Source organism: Nematolebias whitei, chromosome 21 (assembly GCF_014905685.2).
Source record: "Nematolebias whitei isolate Nwh7 chromosome 21, NemWhi1, whole genome shotgun sequence".
Lineage (NCBI taxonomy): Eukaryota > Metazoa > Chordata > Actinopteri > Cyprinodontiformes > Rivulidae > Nematolebias > Nematolebias whitei.
In genome coordinates, this window is record NC_056518.1 from 22,862,437 (window position 1) to 22,881,577 (window position 19,141).

The 19,141-nt window shown below is 39.1% G+C and overlaps 1 protein-coding gene across 5 annotated transcripts in view; it reads left to right on the plus strand.

Annotated features, from left to right (window-relative positions):
* Positions 1-19,141, plus strand: part of daam2 (dishevelled associated activator of morphogenesis 2) — a 92,299-nt gene that overhangs the window by 59,548 nt on the left and 13,610 nt on the right. For 2 of the 5 annotated variants that reach the window (XM_037694883.1, XM_037694884.1), the window contains exons 6-17: positions 7,282-7,615; positions 8,536-8,646; positions 9,067-9,170; positions 9,311-9,377; positions 9,490-9,607; positions 9,729-9,867; positions 11,934-11,992; positions 12,093-12,277; positions 13,919-14,221; positions 15,133-15,240; positions 16,565-16,594; positions 18,920-19,026. In XM_037694883.1, coding sequence (XP_037550811.1) covers positions 7,282-7,615; positions 8,536-8,646; positions 9,067-9,170; positions 9,311-9,377; positions 9,490-9,607; positions 9,729-9,867; positions 11,934-11,992; positions 12,093-12,277; positions 13,919-14,221; positions 15,133-15,240; positions 16,565-16,594; positions 18,920-19,026 — 1,665 coding nt within the window. The remainder of the gene's footprint in view (positions 1-7,281; positions 7,616-8,535; positions 8,647-9,066; positions 9,171-9,310; positions 9,378-9,489; positions 9,608-9,728; positions 9,868-11,933; positions 11,993-12,092; positions 12,278-13,918; positions 14,222-15,132; positions 15,241-16,564; positions 16,595-18,919; positions 19,027-19,141) is intronic. The other 3 variants (XM_037694885.1, XM_037694886.1, XM_037694887.1) reach the window with 3 other exon arrangements.

Sequence of the window (19,141 nt, forward strand, 5' to 3'; positions counted from 1 at the left end):
TAGATAGATAGATAGATAGATAGATAGATAGATAGATAGATAGATAGGTAAATGTAATGTATGTAAAATTAAAAGTTTAAAAAATTGTAACATGAAGCTGAATTAATTGCAGCTTGAGTTCAGCAGTCTGACATCTGTTTCTGAGCCTGGTGGTCTTGCTCTGAATGCTCCTCAGCCATTTGCTTGAGGGGAGGGGCTGGAACAGACTGTGTGCAGGATGAGTGGAGTCCTTCATGATGCAAAGCGCCCTCCCCTGCATTGTGAAGTGTAGAGGTCCGAGGTGGTGGGAAGGCTGCTCCCCACAGTTGGAAGGCTGCAAATTATTTGCAGTAATTGCAATGCATTTTTTTTTATTTCTATCAGTGGTTAATATTTCCTTATAATTTTAGTACAAGCTATCAAAAAAGTCAGTCTGCTTGTTCAAGATAGCATGGTGTTAATGTCTTGACATATATTTTTGCATTCCTACTTGGTTATTTAATTGAAACGTGCTTTATTTCACTACACAGAGCTGGTATGAAGTTATTAATACTTTGTAGTTAACTTTACATTTATCATGGATGGTTGTTCATCTTTTTTTGCTAGCAGGCACTATTTTATTGACCTTCATCCATTAAGAACAGCAAAACATGTAACATGACCATGAGTGACATAAAAACCTAACTATAGACTTTAGTGAAAAGAAAATTGACTATTCAGTCCTTTTAAGACAAGCCAAATTCAAACAACCATTAACATTTGTTTAGCATTTTCAATACTCCTCATTTCTTCTTTGTACATTTGGACAGAACTTTTGACCTTTTACACAGAACTGGGAAGGTTGAATAGAAATAGAGTTGGTACATCAGATAGAATGCAACGTCATGAAACCACTATAGACAAAAATCAACCATGCCTCAAAAAAGAGAAGACATAATTACAGTTTAATAATAATAATTTTCCATACACCCTAAATTGCTTTTTCAATAAATTTAATATTTTATTTACAGGTAATTATCAAATGGAGGTAGAGAAGTATATTTACTTGTGTAAAATAAAATCTCACCTCAAATCATCATTCATTCATCAAATTATATAGACGAATATAACTATAAAACTGTATGAGTAAAATGCACATCTGCAGTATTTGTGTTTCTGTTGAAAACCTCAGTAAGCATTCATGCTTTTAAAGCTTGACACCCCTCATTTGCTTCCATGTAGTTGTGAAATAACTGCTGGGGGTTAGAAAACCAAGCTTTTCTTTTGGGTAACTGGGGCTGGTCTGGTCAAGATGCTCTGCAGTCAAAGACTCATCATTAGAGCAACTCAGTGCTTCCTGAAACAGCTGTCTGGATAGTTTTTGTGAATAGTTTCCAGCAAGAATATTGACTTATGCCTTTGATATCTCTACCGCCCTGCTCCTGTGTCAATAACCCTTTGGACGATCTGCTACCAACACAAACAGATATTATTTTTAAAAGCATCTTGAAGCCAGATCTCATAAAGGTTCCGCTTAACAGAGAGTGAAATTTCTGCTGTCACATATTAAATAATGTATTAGTGGAAGAGCAGAGAATCACACGTTTAGACCAAAGCAATGTGTTTGCTTCTTTGAGAAGGCCAATTTCCCTCTTAACTATAAAGAAAAGAAGGTAGCTTGTAACACATTCGTAGAAATAAAATCTTAAACAAACAGAATTGGGTTTGTTAACTGTGTTAATGTATGTGTGAACTAGTCAGTGTGGCTTGGCATGTAAAATACTTTTTTACTTTCATTGCACATTAAAACTGCAGAAATTTGCCATGACTTTGTTTGACAGTTAGATCAAAAAACACCAAATGATGTACCATGAAAATCTGATTTTATTCCAGTAACCATAGACCAAACACTGTCTTTTTAAGTTTTATTACCTTTGTGCAAAGGGAGCAGAGTAATCCAGTGTGTTGGCAGTCTGCTAAGTCTGGTCCCAAAAAAAATTAAGGTTGCATCATATTTTATGTATAGTTTCAACACGAAGTCTGCCCAAAGAGAGAAAGTAGGCGATACAAGCATCTCATCAACAACAGATGGCGTTAAAGCAAAGACACAACTTAAAAGTCCTTTTTTTAACAACAGGAAGGGACTTATCTGGTTGCAAAAACAAAATTGTCTGTATGGAATTTTTACTTGAAAATGTTTCTTCATGTGTTTATCATCTCAACTGGTCATTTCAATTAATATTTCATGCAGTGAGATAAATTTGTGAAATATCAAGTTAGGGAAAAATTTATAATTTTGACTCTTGACATTGTTGCAGAAGTGCAGTATTTAGTTTTCAGCTGACTTTTTTTTGTGACGAATTGCAGGGGTCATTATGTTATCATAGACCACCTGAGCTGACAGACCAGCTCATGAACCTCTCCCTGAGGATTTACTAATAAACTTTATCCATGAGAACCAGTATGTTTATGCCAACGTGTTCTTTACACAAATTTACCACAGATGTACCCTTTGGCCAAGAGTTTTATCGTTTTCTCTACATGTGCAAGTTTTATGTACCTCAAATCTATGCCAGGATTCACAAAGATATATTTATAGTGAGTGTTGGACTGGTTTTATTTTATATCTGATCCCAGTCCTGCAAACACCTCCAGTCAGTTAGCTGTAATTGGTGCCTCCTACAACCCTCTAACAGCTCTCATTCACATTCTGGTCTTTATCATAGTCAAACGAGACCTGTGTGAGAATGCATGCACATGTCCCAGGGTCTAGATGAGTGGGTGTTTGAACGAGGCTTTAAGTGTGATGATATGAAGGGCAGAAGAGAGGCCTCAGAGAGCACATGATCACTTGAGTTTGTGCGTGTGGAAGCGTTGGACTCAAAGGAGTTTGTGTGGTTTTGCTGCGAGGCAGTCTGTCTGCCACACATGGGTCATCCTCGGTTCAAAAACAAAAAACAGTTTGGCCTCTAAAGCGAAAACCTCAAACAATCGGTTTAGCTGGACTCGAGTTCTGATTTAAAATTTGAGCATCTGGATTAGTTTTTCACTCCATCCTGCTCATTATGAATATTGTTTGCTGCTGGTTGGGGGATTTTCTGCTTTTTTTGACCAATGGAAATGGTATGACCCTCAAAGGCTAACTCTCAACAATGGCAATCATTTATGTAGTCAACGAAAGCATACATGGCTTTGACCCTTGACTTATCTTAAACCCTTTCATTTTTAACATCATTCAAAGCCTTCTTTTTGTTAACTTTTCTATGTGAAGGTATTTTTGTCTGTTTTTGTGTGGTATTACCTTAAGTACTGTTCATCAGCTTTGCCTCTGCTCATACCACATACAGCAGCTGTTGAACCTAAGTGGCTCTTAAAGCATTCAGCCCTTCCTCCAGAAAATGGAAATTCATGTGATTTTTATGCCAGCCGACTGACTCTTTCGATTGCAGAAGACAAAAGGAATTGTATTGATTTAAGAGCTCAATGAAGAGAATGTGAAGTATGGAAGAAGAGGAGAAGAGTGATGTTGGCTGTTAGCTGTTAGAGGATTAGAGCAGGTGATTGTCCTTGGCTGCAGATATCTTCTGCTTGTTCACTTCCTTTATAAGATCACATACAGATGGATAAAGTTGTGGTGCATAATCCCTACATGGGGTTTCTGCTTACTGTCTGTGATACAGCAGAGTGATGCAAAGCAGGCAGAGAGCTAAGCCTTGAATTGCATCCATACTTTTGAATCCAGACTCCAAGAACAACATCTCTCGCCCTCTGTTTTCCATACATTAATCACAAGGATGTTCAGCCTAATTTGTCTTCCACAATGAAAGTTCTTTCGGAGTTGGCCCTAAGTTCATGAGCAGATGTAAAGCTGTTCCTGGTATCTGTGCTGGCCAAACACTTGTCACGGAGTCCAGCTATTACAGTTGGACCAGTTGCAGTGTCTGTGTTTAATCAGAATCTAATCATATTTAAAATGTGGGATTTATTTTTCACCACCTTGGTGCGAAGTGGAGGCTGAAGCAGCTGAGCTCAAACAAGAAGCACACTGTCGGCTGGCTTGTTATTGCTGAGATTTCAATGCGCCATTTCAAATGGTTGATTGTATCCATGCATGCACGCATGAAGATCTTCCCGATCTCATCAAATCACTGCTGGAATTCAGAAGCATGACTGTGCCAGGTGATGTTTTTGTTTATTCCCAGACATCTGCTTAAGGTCTGGAATTCATTGTGTGTGAGCAAGGGAGAAGCCATTTTTACTGTGTGAATTATATTAGTTGTATAGATTAAGAAGTTTTTTGGCATTGTTTGTATGCATGCTTCAGCCAAGACAGCAGAAGAGGAGGATGAATCTAGAGCTGTCTAGTAGTGTCAAATTCATGAATCAACCACAAGAAGCTGCCAAAAATCTTAACTTATTTCTTTGTCCTTTTAAGTTGTCTTTCACTCCATCCTCTTTTTCTCCTTTGCAAGATTTTGTCTTGTTGCCATCTTTTGCTCCATCTTACAAACCCTCAATTGTTTGAAATAATTTATGAGGCCTATCAGGAATCTTACTGAGTGGGAAACTCATTTACAAAACAGCCCACACTGTGCTCACTGGATGTGACATCCTTCAGTGTTTACATGTCCTGCTTGTCACTTCTTTCTCATGGAGGTCAATGACTCACTGCTTTCTAATTAGTTCAGCTACTGTGAGCTATGAGTCATTGACGAGGTGAACTTGAGCTGTTATATCCTGATGTATGCTCAATAATCCAGGTAGATAAATCTAACAAGGTTAAGGCAGGTCCTCTGGATGGATTCTTCTTTGTTGAAATGGAATGTCTTTTGTCAAAATATTTCTTCAGTCTGAGGAGCTGCAACAAACAGTCTTGTAAGCAACACCTTTTCATAGTGGATTAACCAGTTTGCTGGTGATAGCCAAAACTAGTTGTTCACATGCAAATGGAGGACCATCAGCCTGACAACCAATCGTCAGTGATGGCCACTGGCTAGTTACAGTGGGTTGAGTGATACTTCCTTCCAACATCAGCAGAGAGGAGAGAAATGTGCTCACCTCTCATGTCCTACATGCTATGGGGTCCCCAACTGGTTGAGCCACTATTATAAGGGTCTGCTTTATAAGACAGAGTTTACTGCAGCTCCTAAGACTGACAAAGTATTTTGGATTAAAGATGAAACGTTTCAACAAGTTTTTTTTTTTTTTTTTAAATCCGTCCAGAGGACATGACAACTTTGTTAGATATGGAGTCTCCAGCTTTTACTATTTTTGCAAACATGTACATGGAGGAGATAGCAAGGACAGCCTTGGAAATCTTGTCAGGGACATCACCGAGTCATTGGTTCAGGTATGTTGATGACACCTGGGTTAAAATTAAAAATTAAAGTTCACTTTCACTGATCGCATCAACTCTGTGGATAAATATATCAAGTCACATGAGAAGATGTAAAAGATGGCAGGTTGGCTTCCTTGGACTGTGAGGTCTCAGTCACTGATGGAAGACATTTGGAAAATGAAGTGTACCACAAACCCACCCACACAGACCAGTACGTGCAGTTTGCCTCCCATCACCCACTGGAGCACAAATTAGGAGTCATCAGGACTCTGTACCACAGAGCGGACAGTGTCCCATCGATCCCGATGCCAGGGAGAATGAGAAATCCCACACAAGATGTGCCCTGGAGCAGTGTGCATATACTAACTGGGTCTTCCTGAAAACAGAAGCGAAACCAAACAGGACTCCAGCCAGATATTGGGTGAAAAGAATGAACCCAGTCCAGTTATTCCATATGTTGCAGGAGTTTTAGAGAAACTGAGACATTTATTTTCTAAACACGACATCCCAGTGGCTTTCAAACCCCAAAATAGATTACGGCAAAGACCGATCCATCCCAAAGATCCAGTCCCCCGGCACAAACGGAATAATATTGTGTATGTTCCAACAATTTTCAGTCAGGTCATCTAGACAGTTTTTTTTTTTTTTTCCTGAAACGTTTCACCTTCCATCCGGAAGGCTTCATCAGTCAAGAAAACGCACAAAACTGATTCTTCCCCCAAACAGCTTACTCCAAAGTGGAACAAACCAGTTATGTTGATGCTGAAACTGTCCAGATGACCTGACTGAAAATTGTTGGATTGTATACCTGCATTATTGAGCATGGACTTTTTTGGTATTGCTTATGTTTTTAAGTGCCAGGATGGCTGTCATCTGTTATACATTGAGGAAACAAAGCTGGCACTGGCCAAAAGGATGGCGCAGCACAGAAGAGCAACATCGTCAGGCCAGGACTCTCTGCGGTCTACACTCATCTCCAGGCCAGCGGTCACTCTTTCAGGGATGAAGATGTTCACATCCTTGATAGAAAGGAACAATGGTTTGAGAGAGGAGTAAAGGAGGCCATCTTTGTGAAGAGAACCTGTCCATCATTAAATAAACAGGGTTGGAGGCTTCCCTGTTCAACTGTCCCCCTCTTACAATGCTGTTATTGCATCACTCAGCCCTCTGAGAATAGCAAATGGCCATCAGTGCACTAACAACCCATTGTTAGACCTATGGTCCTCCTTTTGCAGGTAAACAAATAGTTTTGGCTGTCACCAGCAAACTGGTTAATTCACTATGAGAAGGTGTTGCTTGTTTGCCTGCAGCTCCTCAGACTGAAAAAGTATTTTGGGTAAAAGAAGAAGCATTTCAACAAAGAACCTATACCATACCATGCCATACCATTTTATTTATAGAGCACTTAAAACGGCTACAAGGCCAACCAAAGTGCTGTACAGACAGAACAACAGACAACACACAAAGCAATATACAAAATCAAGTAAATCAAAAATATAGACATAAAAACGATGCAGATAATAAATATGACAACAAACCAGTGTGGAGTGTACAGGTTCAAAACACAGATCCTGTCCAGCGAACCTGACTCAACCTCATTAGATTGAGGTGTTGTAGTTTAAAAGTGGCCAGTTTGCTTTTAATTATGGTTTTAGTGAGAAGCAAGTGATTTGTGAATGAAAGATAAGGGTTTGTTGGAATGGCTAGGAAGAAAAGATTTGTTGTGCATCAAATTTTTGTGAGCAAACCATAATGCTTCTAAGAAATCTGTTAATCTGGGTCTGTTTAGACAGTAGTTGTGACTGGCAAAGTGATACCACAACAATCGTTGGAATTTGACAAAAACAACTGGAGGAAGTACTGGTTTCCAATGACAATTTGCAAATTTACTTTAGTCTTTTTCTCTATATTCTGACCCTTTCAAAACAAAGTTGTATTTAATGGTATTTTACCATTCTTACCATGTACTTGCTTTAATCCTTTAGGTTTGTCACACGCTTCATCGAACTCGACGGGCTCACCTGCCTGCTCAACTTCATGCGCAGCATGGACTACGAGACGTCAGAGAGCCGCATCCACACCTCCATCATTGGCTGCATCAAGGCCCTCATGAATAACTCACAGGGCCGCACACATGTTCTGACCCACCCTCAGAGCATCAACACCATCTCGCAGAGCCTTCGGACAGAGAACATCAAAACCAAAGTGGCGGTGCTGGAGATTCTAGGTGCAGTTTGCTTGGTGCCTGATGGACATAAGAAGGTTCTGCAGGCCATGGCGCATTATCAGAAATATGCTGCAGAGAGGACTCGATTCCAGGTGAGGAAATGTGAAAAGATCTTTATATGCACTAAACCAAACCAGTGGAGGAGATGTGGTTATGTGTAGACGCTACATTGTTTCATTCTTTGAGCTTAGATGTCTGTTTCATGCTCAATTAATGTATAGTTTAGTGTTAAAGACCATAAACAAACCACATTATTTTGAAAATCGCTAGCTACAACATATGGATTGAAGGAGTTGAAAAAGCTAACGTCAAACACAAAAACAATGTCCAACTTTTAGAAAGCTTTGAAACCAAATATAAACTAATCAGGGGTGATTTAAGACTGTTGTTCAGTATTTTTGTGCAGGCATATTTGAGTCGTAGCAGGAGGCTAAAGGCAGACACAATATTTCAAGATAATGCTCAAATAAATCAAGCTGTGGTCATTTAAACAAGTTGATTACTTGTCCTAAAGTACCTCAGACATTTGGCCTCAGGTTAGGTCAGCATACCATCCATATTCAGGAGAAGGGACAAGGACATTTAGACTTATGGGGGTCACTGCATGCTAAGGGCTTTAGTAAGTAGCAAGGCTGAGTCAACAAGCCACATCTTACACAACCCCTTGGTATGTGGTAAATCATGTCACTTCAGGCTAAGCTAACACCCCGGGAGCTGAATAATTGAGAATGTCTGAAGCCTTTTAATGCTGGTTTGAGTTATGATTAAGCTCAAGTATGTTATGGGTCAGTTTAGAAGCTGTAAAGTGTTGGACAACTGAGAGCAGGGGCCCTGTGTTACCTTGTTTTCTACAGCATTTAATTTTGCTCAGTTAACATGACTTTTTAACAAGTATATATGTTTATGTTTTATCTCAGTTTATGTCTAATTTTAGCTGTAAAACATATTTTATTTATTTCTGGCTAACTCTCCAATGTTTTTTTTTTTTTTGTTTGTTTGTTTCTATGTCCAGACTCTCCTGAATGAGCTGGATAGAAGTACAGGTCGATACCGAGATGAGGTCAGCTTAAAGACCGCCATCATGTCCTTCATCAACGCTGTGCTCAACGCAGGAGCAGGAGAGGTCTGCATTCAATAATAATGTCCTAATCAACTTTTTTTTTACTAGATTCTAGCAAAACTTGTTTATATCCATATGGTCCAAAATGTGCACCAATTTGCCCTTAATTTAATGACAAGATTACGCTTGAGAGCCTAATATTACTTTGACGCAAAACTTCCAACCTGTAACTAATCAGTTAAAGTTATGTACCACTTTAAAGAAGAAAGTATTTGTCTATTTCGAAATTTTAGGTGGTAGTATTTAGAATCACAATTTGGCTAACTTTATTACAGTATTTGCTGACTTGTTGGGTTTAGCTGATAAAACAAATGTTTTGCATAGGAGGTATACGCACTTTGTTGCATCTAATAAGACAATACCATTTGTCACAAGTCAAAACAGTTATGTCTCCTTTTTTATTGTTTATTTTTCAATTGTCAGGACAACTTGGAATTTCGCCTCCACCTAAGGTACGAATTCCTGATGTTGGGCATTCAGCCGGTCATCGATAAGCTCAGAGAGCATGAAAACGCCACTCTGGATAGGTGAGTGATCTGCTGAGCTGTTTTCTTATTGTTGCGAGTTCTACTGTACACCTTAATCTTACAGTAATGGCTACATGAGGCTGTTTTCTTCAGTAAGGGTGCTATTTGTTCCTCTACCGTGTTTCTTCCTTTATGTTCAGGCATTTGGACTTCTTTGAGATGGTGCGAAATGAGGATGACTCTGAACTGGCAAAAAGATTTGATATGGTGAGTAGGATATCCTCAAACAGCTCTCTTTATTATTAGGTCAAAGCTAGACACTAGTGTTTTTCTGTTTGACTGGGCCAGTCAGATGTTCTCCTTTCTTTTCATCATCTAGACTCATGTAGATACAAAGTGTGCTGGCGCCATGTTTGAGCTGATCAAGAAGAAACTGAGCCACACAGATTCCTACCCTCATCTCCTCTCAATCCTTCAGCATTGCTTGCAGATGCCCTGTGAGTGAGGGGAAAAAAGTTCAAAACCAACTCTTTTTTAATTTGTCCAGGTGTTCTAATATCGTATATGGATCTCAACGTTCCTTTACATTTTCATGTTTGCTTTTGTCTTCTATCTCAGATAAACGTGGCGGCTGCAGCCTGCAGCACTGGCAGCTTTTAGACAGGATCCTCCAGCAAATTGTCCTACAGGACGACAAGGGAGAGGACCCTGATGTTGCACCTCTGGACAACTTCAGTGTTAAAAACATTATTCGCATGTAAGTGAGAGCTACGCTGTGACATTTTAAAAGTTTCGGCTTATCCTCCAATGCTGTAAACTTACTCTTATGATTAAATTAAGCATTCAGTGAAAGATAAGATCAAAACTAGAAATCGACTGTTGATGCCAGATGAAGACATTTTGGAATAAAATAAACTGAGCATCAGCTTTAGGCCGTATAAATCTGCTGTAAGCCAATCCTCAGGTTTGACCTGCAGAATGTGACTGTACAGGGAAGACGAGCTGATATTAAGGTGGCTGCGGGGGGCTAGTGGTTGAATCAGAGGAAACATCACTGTGAGTGTGAGTTGGCATGAAAGCGGAAACCAAAGATCAAAAGAAAAGTGCTCTAATCACATCAAGAGTTGACCAAGTCATCCATGTGTAGGTGCAGTGAAGCAGGCACTCCATCGTGGAGGAAATAACAAGGAGGAAGAATCATTATATTTAGGAGCATTGTGACTTAGAGGTTTTGGACGTGTCATTGTAGCTGTTGCTCAAAGTGAATGTTTTGTAAATGATCATTGACGTTTGCTGGGCTTTGCGGTCGTGGGTTTCACTGAATTTAGCAACAGATATGCGCTTTTGTTCCGTTGATTTAGTGCGGTGTGTAGGTTGTGTTTACAGCTTTGTCCATACCGTATTTCATCTCAGTTTCTCCTCCTGACAACCTTCCATTCCTGTTTTTCACCATGTTTCTTCTCCTCCGCTCTCCCCGGATTTGTTATGTTTAGACCAGCTTCACAATTAGTGATTAATGTGTTTAGTCTTTGTGGTGAAAGCACCATAAAACATGTAGCGTGGTACACGTTGGCCTCTGCCAGCTCCGGCTTTGTTCACTAATTCAGCCACCATTGTTTTTGCAATCACTCAAATGCGATTCTTTCCAGTAGCGCAGAGAAAGTGATGCTGCGTCGGAGGCCAAACATTTCATTCCTGCCCATTGCAGATCCATCACAGTGGTCAAAGTCCACCCCTCCACTTAGCATCCCTGCCAAAGTCTTATTGTGTTTCCAGAAACTCTCCGAGAGTAAATTGTTTGAAAAAAAGAGTGCACGGACAGAGGTTTCCTCATTGTGTTGGCTGCGTGCCGGGGGCCCCTGACTGTTAACGGTGAAAATGTACGGCTCGTGCCATGACGGCGCAGAGAGAGAGAGCAGGCTCGCTGAAACAACTGTTAAAACAACTGGCAGACAAAGTCATTCATCATCTGTGGTCACCATGGCGATGGCTCTGACTACTTACACGGCTGTCTGACCTGAAATTAACATGTTTTTTTTTTTCTACAAATCTCAGTTTTCCACAGCTTTTTTGACCAGTCAGTATGGATACGAACCGTTCTTGAAATTAAAACGGCACAGATTAATCAAATTTCTCTTCAAACACTTTGAATACATGATTTTGATTATAAGTTTGATTTATTTCTGTGTGAAATGACTATTGTGAATTGATTGAAAGCAACGAAAAGAGAATTATTATCCCTGACGTTTTGCATTTGTTTTTCTTTTATACTTTTGAAAATTTGTATCCTATCTAATTTGTATAAATCTTGTCTATTCTCTCGACTCCAGCCAAGGCTACCACCAGTGCTCCAGGTTTCACGTTCCAATTTTTCATCATTTTCAAAATCTTTTTAAAACATCCCATTTCTAATCTATTTTTTTTTCTCTCAGACCTGTTTCCTATTCATTCTTTTATTTTTTTATTAATAAAATCTGCTTAACTGCAGACCCCAAGCTAAACCAAATCCCAAATATATTAACTGGTAATATATAAACTATTTCAGCCCAGCAGAACTTATTTCAGCACTAATGTTGCCCTTCAGAGCTTCATTGCGCAAACTGCAGCAACTCTGCCAATGCTGGTGATCAATCTGAGTCCCCCTCACAGAAAGGAAGTTAAGGATTAGTGTCACCCATCAATGGGTTTCCAATCCAATGATTGAATTCCCTCAGAATGTCCCAGCTTGACTCTGAGTGCAGTTGACCCCCAGCTGTGAGCTTTTTATGAGACCCAGTTTTGTTTTTTGTTTGTGCTCATTAATTTTTTGTTGTTTCTCCACAGGCTGGTCAATGAAAACGAGGTAAAACTGTGGCGAGAGCAGGCGGAAAAGTTCAGGAAAGGTAAAATATCTTATCTTGTCCTTCCAATCCTGTTATTTTCCTACATGCAAAATCTACATCATGCAATTTAAAATTTTAATTGTTTTTATTTTACCTCTAGACCATGCCGAGCTGCTAGCTAAACTGGAGAGGAAAGAGCGGGAATGTGAGACGAAGACCCAGGAGAAGGAAGACATGATGAAGACTCTGAATAAGATGAAGGACAAGCTACAACGTGAGGGTGTGGAGCTGCGGTCGGCCAGGGAGCAAGTGATGGACTTGTCATCTCGCATCAACGACATCACTGTGAGCCATGCTAAAACTTTGCAACTTTTTATCTAGAAATAATCAGTTTTACTCAAAAAACATTTTGAACCTAAATAGTTTGGTTTAGACCAGATGTAGGCAACTGATGGCCCGAGGGCCAAAAGTGGCCCTTGGACAATCTCCATCAGGCCCCCAATATCCTTATCTATAAAACAAAGGTTTATAATAATAATAATAATAAAAAAAACAGCAATGTATCAATGAGACTTAAGGACATTTAAATTAAACATCCCATAATGCTCAGTCAGGTCATCTGAACAGTTTTTTTTTTGTAGAGGAGACGTTTCGCCCTCTATCCGGAGGGCTTCATCCGTCTGAGAAGTCCCAAGTAAACTGTTTCCCCACCAAGCAGTACACTCCTTGAGTGGACCAACCAGTTTGGTGGAGATAAGATGGTTTCTGGGGACTGTCCTGTTCCCCGTCAACTCCTCCCAGGCAGGCAGCCACAGCCAAAATGGTTCAAGGCATCAAAGTTCATGCTCAATCATCCAGGTACCAAATCCAATAATGCTCAGTCAGGTCTGGACAGTTTCTTTTTTATAGAGCTGTTTCGCTCTCTCCGTCAAACTGGTTGGTCCACTTAAGGAGTGTACTGCTTGGTGGGGAAACCGTTTACTTGGTACTCCTCAGACTGATGAAGCCCTCTGGATAGAGGGCAAAATGTCTCTACAAAAAAGAAACTGTCCAGGTGACCGGACTGAGCATTATTGGATTTGGTACCTGGATGATTGAGCACGAACCTTGATTAAATTAAACATCTTACACAAAACTTTTTAAAAACATTTTTAAGTCATTGTGTTTTCAGAACTAGACGTAATCTTAAAGACTTAGAAACACAAATTTTATTTGCATATTTATGCTAACATAGTATGTAAAGCTAACCGGTATAATATAATGTCACAAGAGCCAGTTTACAGAATATGTCGTATATTCCTAAAGGGTATTGGAAAGACATGTTTTTATAAAGTATGCTAACGATGCTACAAGGACAACCTTGAAAAGGTCTTCTAGATAATCTGTCATAAAGATAATTTATTTTCCAGTTCTCTATGCGGCACTTTGATTGCTTTAAACGTCTTGATGTGGCCCTTTGGGGGAAAAAAACAACAACAAAAAAACAAGTTGCCTTCCTCTGGTTTAACTCCACTAAATAAATTAACCACCAGCAACTTGTAGCTGCAGTTGTTCTTAAGTACTAGCACGTTTGTAAATATTGGCTGATTTTAGAGGCTACAGTAACAAGGTATTTAGCTCTCTACAAACCTTTTTCCAAGCCAAAATCAACAAGTTTCAGTAAAACATGCTCTCCATAGTATCGGTAAAGAAAAAGTGGAGAGATGTTCCTTAAAGGGAGCTGTATTACTCAGTTTATTAGAGTTGGTAGCCCAAAAAGTTTTAATTGGGGCGCATTTTGTGAGTGAGTTCATCCTTTTTCTGCATTGATAGTAGGGATGAACTCGAAATGTGTTGGAATAGACAGAACATCTGGGAAAGAACTCATGTAGACAGATGTTTTCTCCTGCTGTTGTCTCGTTTTTAATAGTCTCACACAGTTATTTACCATAAAGTTTTACCAACTTTACATAATGTAATTTAACTTTTATCTTGTTTGTCTTTCAGCAGAGCAGCAACGTGTCTTTACCGGCTCCCCCTCCACCTCCTGGCGCTCCCATGGCTCCACCTCCCCCACCCATGTCAGGTGGCTTTCCTCCACCACCACCTCCTCTGCCATTCAGCTGCCCGCCTCCTCCACCGCCGCCTCCTCCACCAGGCGCACCGCCTCCCCCACCTGGTGCCCCTCCCATTTTTGGAGCTCCACCTCCTCCTATACCCTCATTTAACTCCATGTGCACAATGCGCTCCAAGTCCATCCCGCAGCCATCTCATCCTCTCAAGTCCTTCAACTGGGCCAAACTTGGAGAGGTGAGAGAAGACCTCGTAAAGACGAGCTGTGTTAAGATGATTTGATTTTTTTTCTTCTTAAACTTAGTTTTACAAAGTGATTGCTGTTCCCTCACAATTCGAGACATGTAGCCATAACAATAAGAATTATTGCTGCGACAATGGTGAACCAATACCATTATTTTAAGTTTCATCAATATCATTACCTTCAGTGCGCATGTTAATTGCACTATCTGCCTCTGGCTATAAATTAGTGCTGTTGTTTTTACAAGCTATTGTGTCCTCCATCTGGAGAAGCATCCGTTCATTCATTGATTACTGAAGTGTTGCTGTCATACTCAAAGTTACAGTCCAACAACACATAAGCATCTCCACACTGCATGAATCCCCATTTGCTTTTCCTTCAGTTATTCTTGAACCGTCTAAAAAGAAAAAAAAACCAACAATAGATCTACTGAAAGCTTTTCTTCTTTATTTTTTTTTAGCATTCTTGTAGTTTAATCCATGCACATGAAAGCAAATGAAGAAGCAGTTGGTTACAATCTGCAGATTTGCCACAGGGTGTCGCAACATGATGCACTTTTTTTTTTTTAATATATGACTTCAGTAAGAAAACACATCCTATGTGGTTCCTTTATTTTCAAGGGCTTGACTTTTTGTAAACCATATTAACAGAGGACTTCCAGGATGCAACAATTTCCACATCCAGGGTTGTAACTATCTCACAAGCCTCTTTGCATCACATCATCTGATTTATACGTCCATCACCTGCCTCTATGGTGTAGATGGCACATACATTCAGTGTCTGTTAATTTGCACCTAATTTATGCTAATTAAGTTCTAAGTCCTTGAAGTGTTTGTGTTTTTAACATAAAATTTGAAGATTTGCCTCTCACATGATAAGCTCTCACTGTATGTTTGTCTTGTTTCAGAACATGATCAATGGCACCATTTGGAATGACATTGATGACCTGAGAGCCTTCAAGATTCTTGACCTGAAAGACATAGAGAAGATGTTTTCAGCGTATCAGAGACAACAGGTGTGGATTTGTCAGTGGGTTTAACTATTCTCTGATACACCTGTTTGAAAGTTGTTTTTTTTCTGGTGCACATGTACCAAAGATCTTGTTGGAGCACCAGTTGTGCCTGAATTCTTGAACTGTGTGTACTGTGGAAAGTGCATGATAGGCAGAGGAATGGGATACTTTTGGAAAACTTTCTATATTTCTAAGAATCCAGCTTCATGCTAACATGAGCAGCTGTTCACCAATGAATGCCTCATTGAAGCTTTTGCTAGCATCTACAGAGCGTTTGTGTGAGAACTGGCTGAGAGTCTTCACTGGCTCAGGAATTAGTGTGATGCTAAGAAGACACTTTACTGAAACAAACAAAATCAAATAAACTATTCAGCGAATGATGTGAAATTATGGACTAATTAATAGAATGGCAGTGACATACAACACATAGCAATTACTCTCCTTTCTGCTGTGAACTAATTGCACACTTCCCATGCAGTAAAACTGAGTGCACAAAAAGGGTTTAAGTGGTGTTAATTTGCTCCAATTGGTTTTTAGTAATCAGTTTAAAATAAAGTCTTTAAGACTGTGAAAGTGAAGTGCATCATCTCTGGTGCTGAATTCCTGTTAAATATACATTGCCGCCATATTTGAAAGTCGTCTGACATCTAAAATCACAACGTCTCAGTGTAAGCTTTAATTGAAGAGTAATAGGTCATTTGAGGTTGTTGACCTTGATTTAACGCAGGTATTTATTTATACAGAGCAGGTTTTTTTCCGCGCAGCAAAACGATTAAACACAGATCCTAGTAGATGTGGCCGCATAAAAAACAACCATCTTCCTGGCTTTGACAACTCTGTTCCCTTTGGCAGGAGCTGCATTCAATTTAAATTCAACGAGACATTATTGGCATGTTTATACGTAGCAAATTTTCTTTTTAAAAGTCTTTCTTTCCAAATGGGCTTTGGTTTACATTTGCACTCTGTGGGAGTAGCTACCTCAATCATACTTTATTGTTTTGCTTTATTTCATGTCAAGATAGAAGCAGATAACATCTAAATAATATAAATAGAACACTTGTAAGCTCTTTCAGAAGACAAAAACCAAACTAGGAAACTCTTTCTGTTCATCTTTTAGCCTCTTATTGATTCTTTGAAACCGCGTTGACTCTGACAGACGATTATTCTCTCGAGAGCTTCCTTCAGCTTGAAGTGTGCTAATAGTAGCTGTAGCTCTTTGCACTGGCTACCATCTTTTTTTCTAGCTTTAAATGCTGTTCCTTGCATGTATTTTCAATGTTTTTCATTTTTATTTTTGTCTTTCTGCACTCTTCGAATGCCTGGGCAGGACCTGCTAACTAACCAATCCTTCAAACAGGTGAGTTAAAGAGCTCTTGAGCATCTGATCACACAGTTAACTTCCTTTTTATTGCTGCAGCTGCCTCCTCTTCTGCACTGCAGTGGTCAGAAAGAGCTGTTTATTTGCGTACTGAGTACTGAGTTTAATTTTCTGAAGTTTCTTTCTTTTGAAGCTTTGGCTGATAATGTCTCAAATCAAGAGTTAATGATTGCGACAATCAAATTGTATGTAGTAAAATAGGTGAAATACCAGGCTGCACGCTGGTTTAGTCTTGGGCTTTCTTTTAGCTCATAGTTTTGACTTTACATCTCACTATTTTACTATTTAAGCATGTCTCTTTGTTGCTATTTGCTCCATTTGAACATCAAGCCAACAAAACTAACATCTAAAATAGTAAATAGTAAATGTTAATAGTAAATAGTAACATATAAATAGTGTTAATTTACTTTTTATGTATATGAATGTTTCTGTTCGGTGCCCAGAGATGACTTCTGTTGTGACTTGGTGTTATACAAATAAACTGAATTGAATTTAAAGTATTTAGTAAAAAAAAATTGCATCAGCTAAATAAACACATTTTCATTGAATCCAGAAATTAAATTGGAAAGGTTTTTTTAGATTCTTAACTTAGGTTCTTATAGGTTCAAACTTCACATAAGAGGAATCAAAATGTCCCTTAAAGTGCACAGTCATAATTTGTATTACTGTTTGAAATAAATGTGACTACAACTGGGCAGCAAACTATTTTATTTTGTTCTGCTGCTTCATTTATCTTTTTTTTTTTTTTTCTTTGTTTGACAGAGACAGAGCCCAGCATTCAACATTATTGTGTTAGTTAGCAATCAGTCTAATTTACAACCTAAAAGCAAAAAATAAAATAAAGATTGTATAATCTAAAGTTGAGCAAAAATATTAAATCTCTTGAATTTTCTGAACGACAGTTGAACGAGGCCATCTTCCACCTGGAAGACAAGGTTTAGACTGCCAGCCTTGTCATGTTTTCAAGTGTTTTTGGACAAAACGCTGACCCTCGGGGCTCCAATATGCTTAATGTTGTATGATTTTCCTCTAATGTACATGGTTGGATAAACAGTAACATCAAAGTGACTTTCGTATACAGATGGATACTTTACAGAATGTCTTGCTAGAAACTTACTTCCAAAGTCATTAAAATAATAATTTTATAATAGTTATAGTTTGAAAGGGACAATCATAGATGGACTTTTAACTCTTACATGACCCCACATCCTAAAAAAAGGACTCCTTAACCACCAAGTCTCCATAACCACATTTACTTTTTAATTATTTCTAATTCCATTCCTCAGCCACATTTTATTTATTTTTATTTCAATTACACATTTGTTAAATTATTATTGCCAGAAGTGGTATAATCTTCCCAAAGACTCTCATTTATTGTCACCAGTGCAATTTTTATTTTTCTTGCGCTAATTTAAGTATATCGTAATTTAATGGTGTCATAAGTTCTTGGTATAAATTAGTGGCAGATGATGTGAATTTAAATGCAGCCACGTGGATGTTAACATTTTAGTCTGTGTCTTTTAATAACTGTCAGAAAATTTAAATGTTCTGGTCTCACGTTGTTTAGTTCAAATGATTCCAGTTACATTAGTGCCCCTGATGCATAAAGGCTGGCAACAATAGCTGCAGGGTGAGGGCAGAGAGAGCTTTGGTTGGTTTTGATGGATGGGAGTTGTCCACCCTAACCTGCTGCCAACCTCAGCCCTCTGCCAAACTCCCCGGGTCAACACGGACATGGAAAAATAATACTTTCTTTACAATCTACATCTGTTTCGCATATGTCATACTCCACAACCTCAAATAAGAAAGTTTTTTGGCGAACAGGAAACCAGCCTGGGACATAAATAGAATGTGTTTAACATGCAGCCTCAAACAACCTTAGACTTGTATTCTTCACTTCGGAGAATTTAAACACAACATTTGTGTGAGTCTAACAAAACTAACCCACAGACTTTGATTGGATCAAGTTTTCAACTCTTCCTCCAAGATGTTTATAGTGCGTCTTGCATTGTGTTTGAAGCAGTGACTCACCAAAAACCTGCTTTGGGTTTTTGTGACATCGGACCCAAAGCCACTTACATGATGTTTGCCGTTTGTAAGAGCAAAAACAGGTCAGGTAACTTGATTTGCTGTAAGCACATCGTCTAAACCTGTGCTTCATCCAACAACTTGCTTTTATAGTTAGTCTACATCAACTCCTTGTTAATTCTCAGCAAGGGTAATTTGCTAATGAGTGAAATATTTTGCAGCCAAATGAGAAGGAAAGTTGCCAACTAATTACGTTGTTGTTTTCCCCCTCTACAGAAAGAGACGGGCTCTATGGATGACATATACGTCAGTACGCGGAAGGTCAAAGAACTGTCCGTTATTGATGGCAGACGTGCACAAAACTGTGTCATCCTTCTTTCAAAGTAAGAAATCCCCACTGAAAATGTTGCTCACTGTAAAACTCCAAATCACAAAAAAATGAGAGGGGGCCAGAGGGAGAGAAGGAGAGCAAGAGGGAGAGAAGGAGAACAAGAGGGA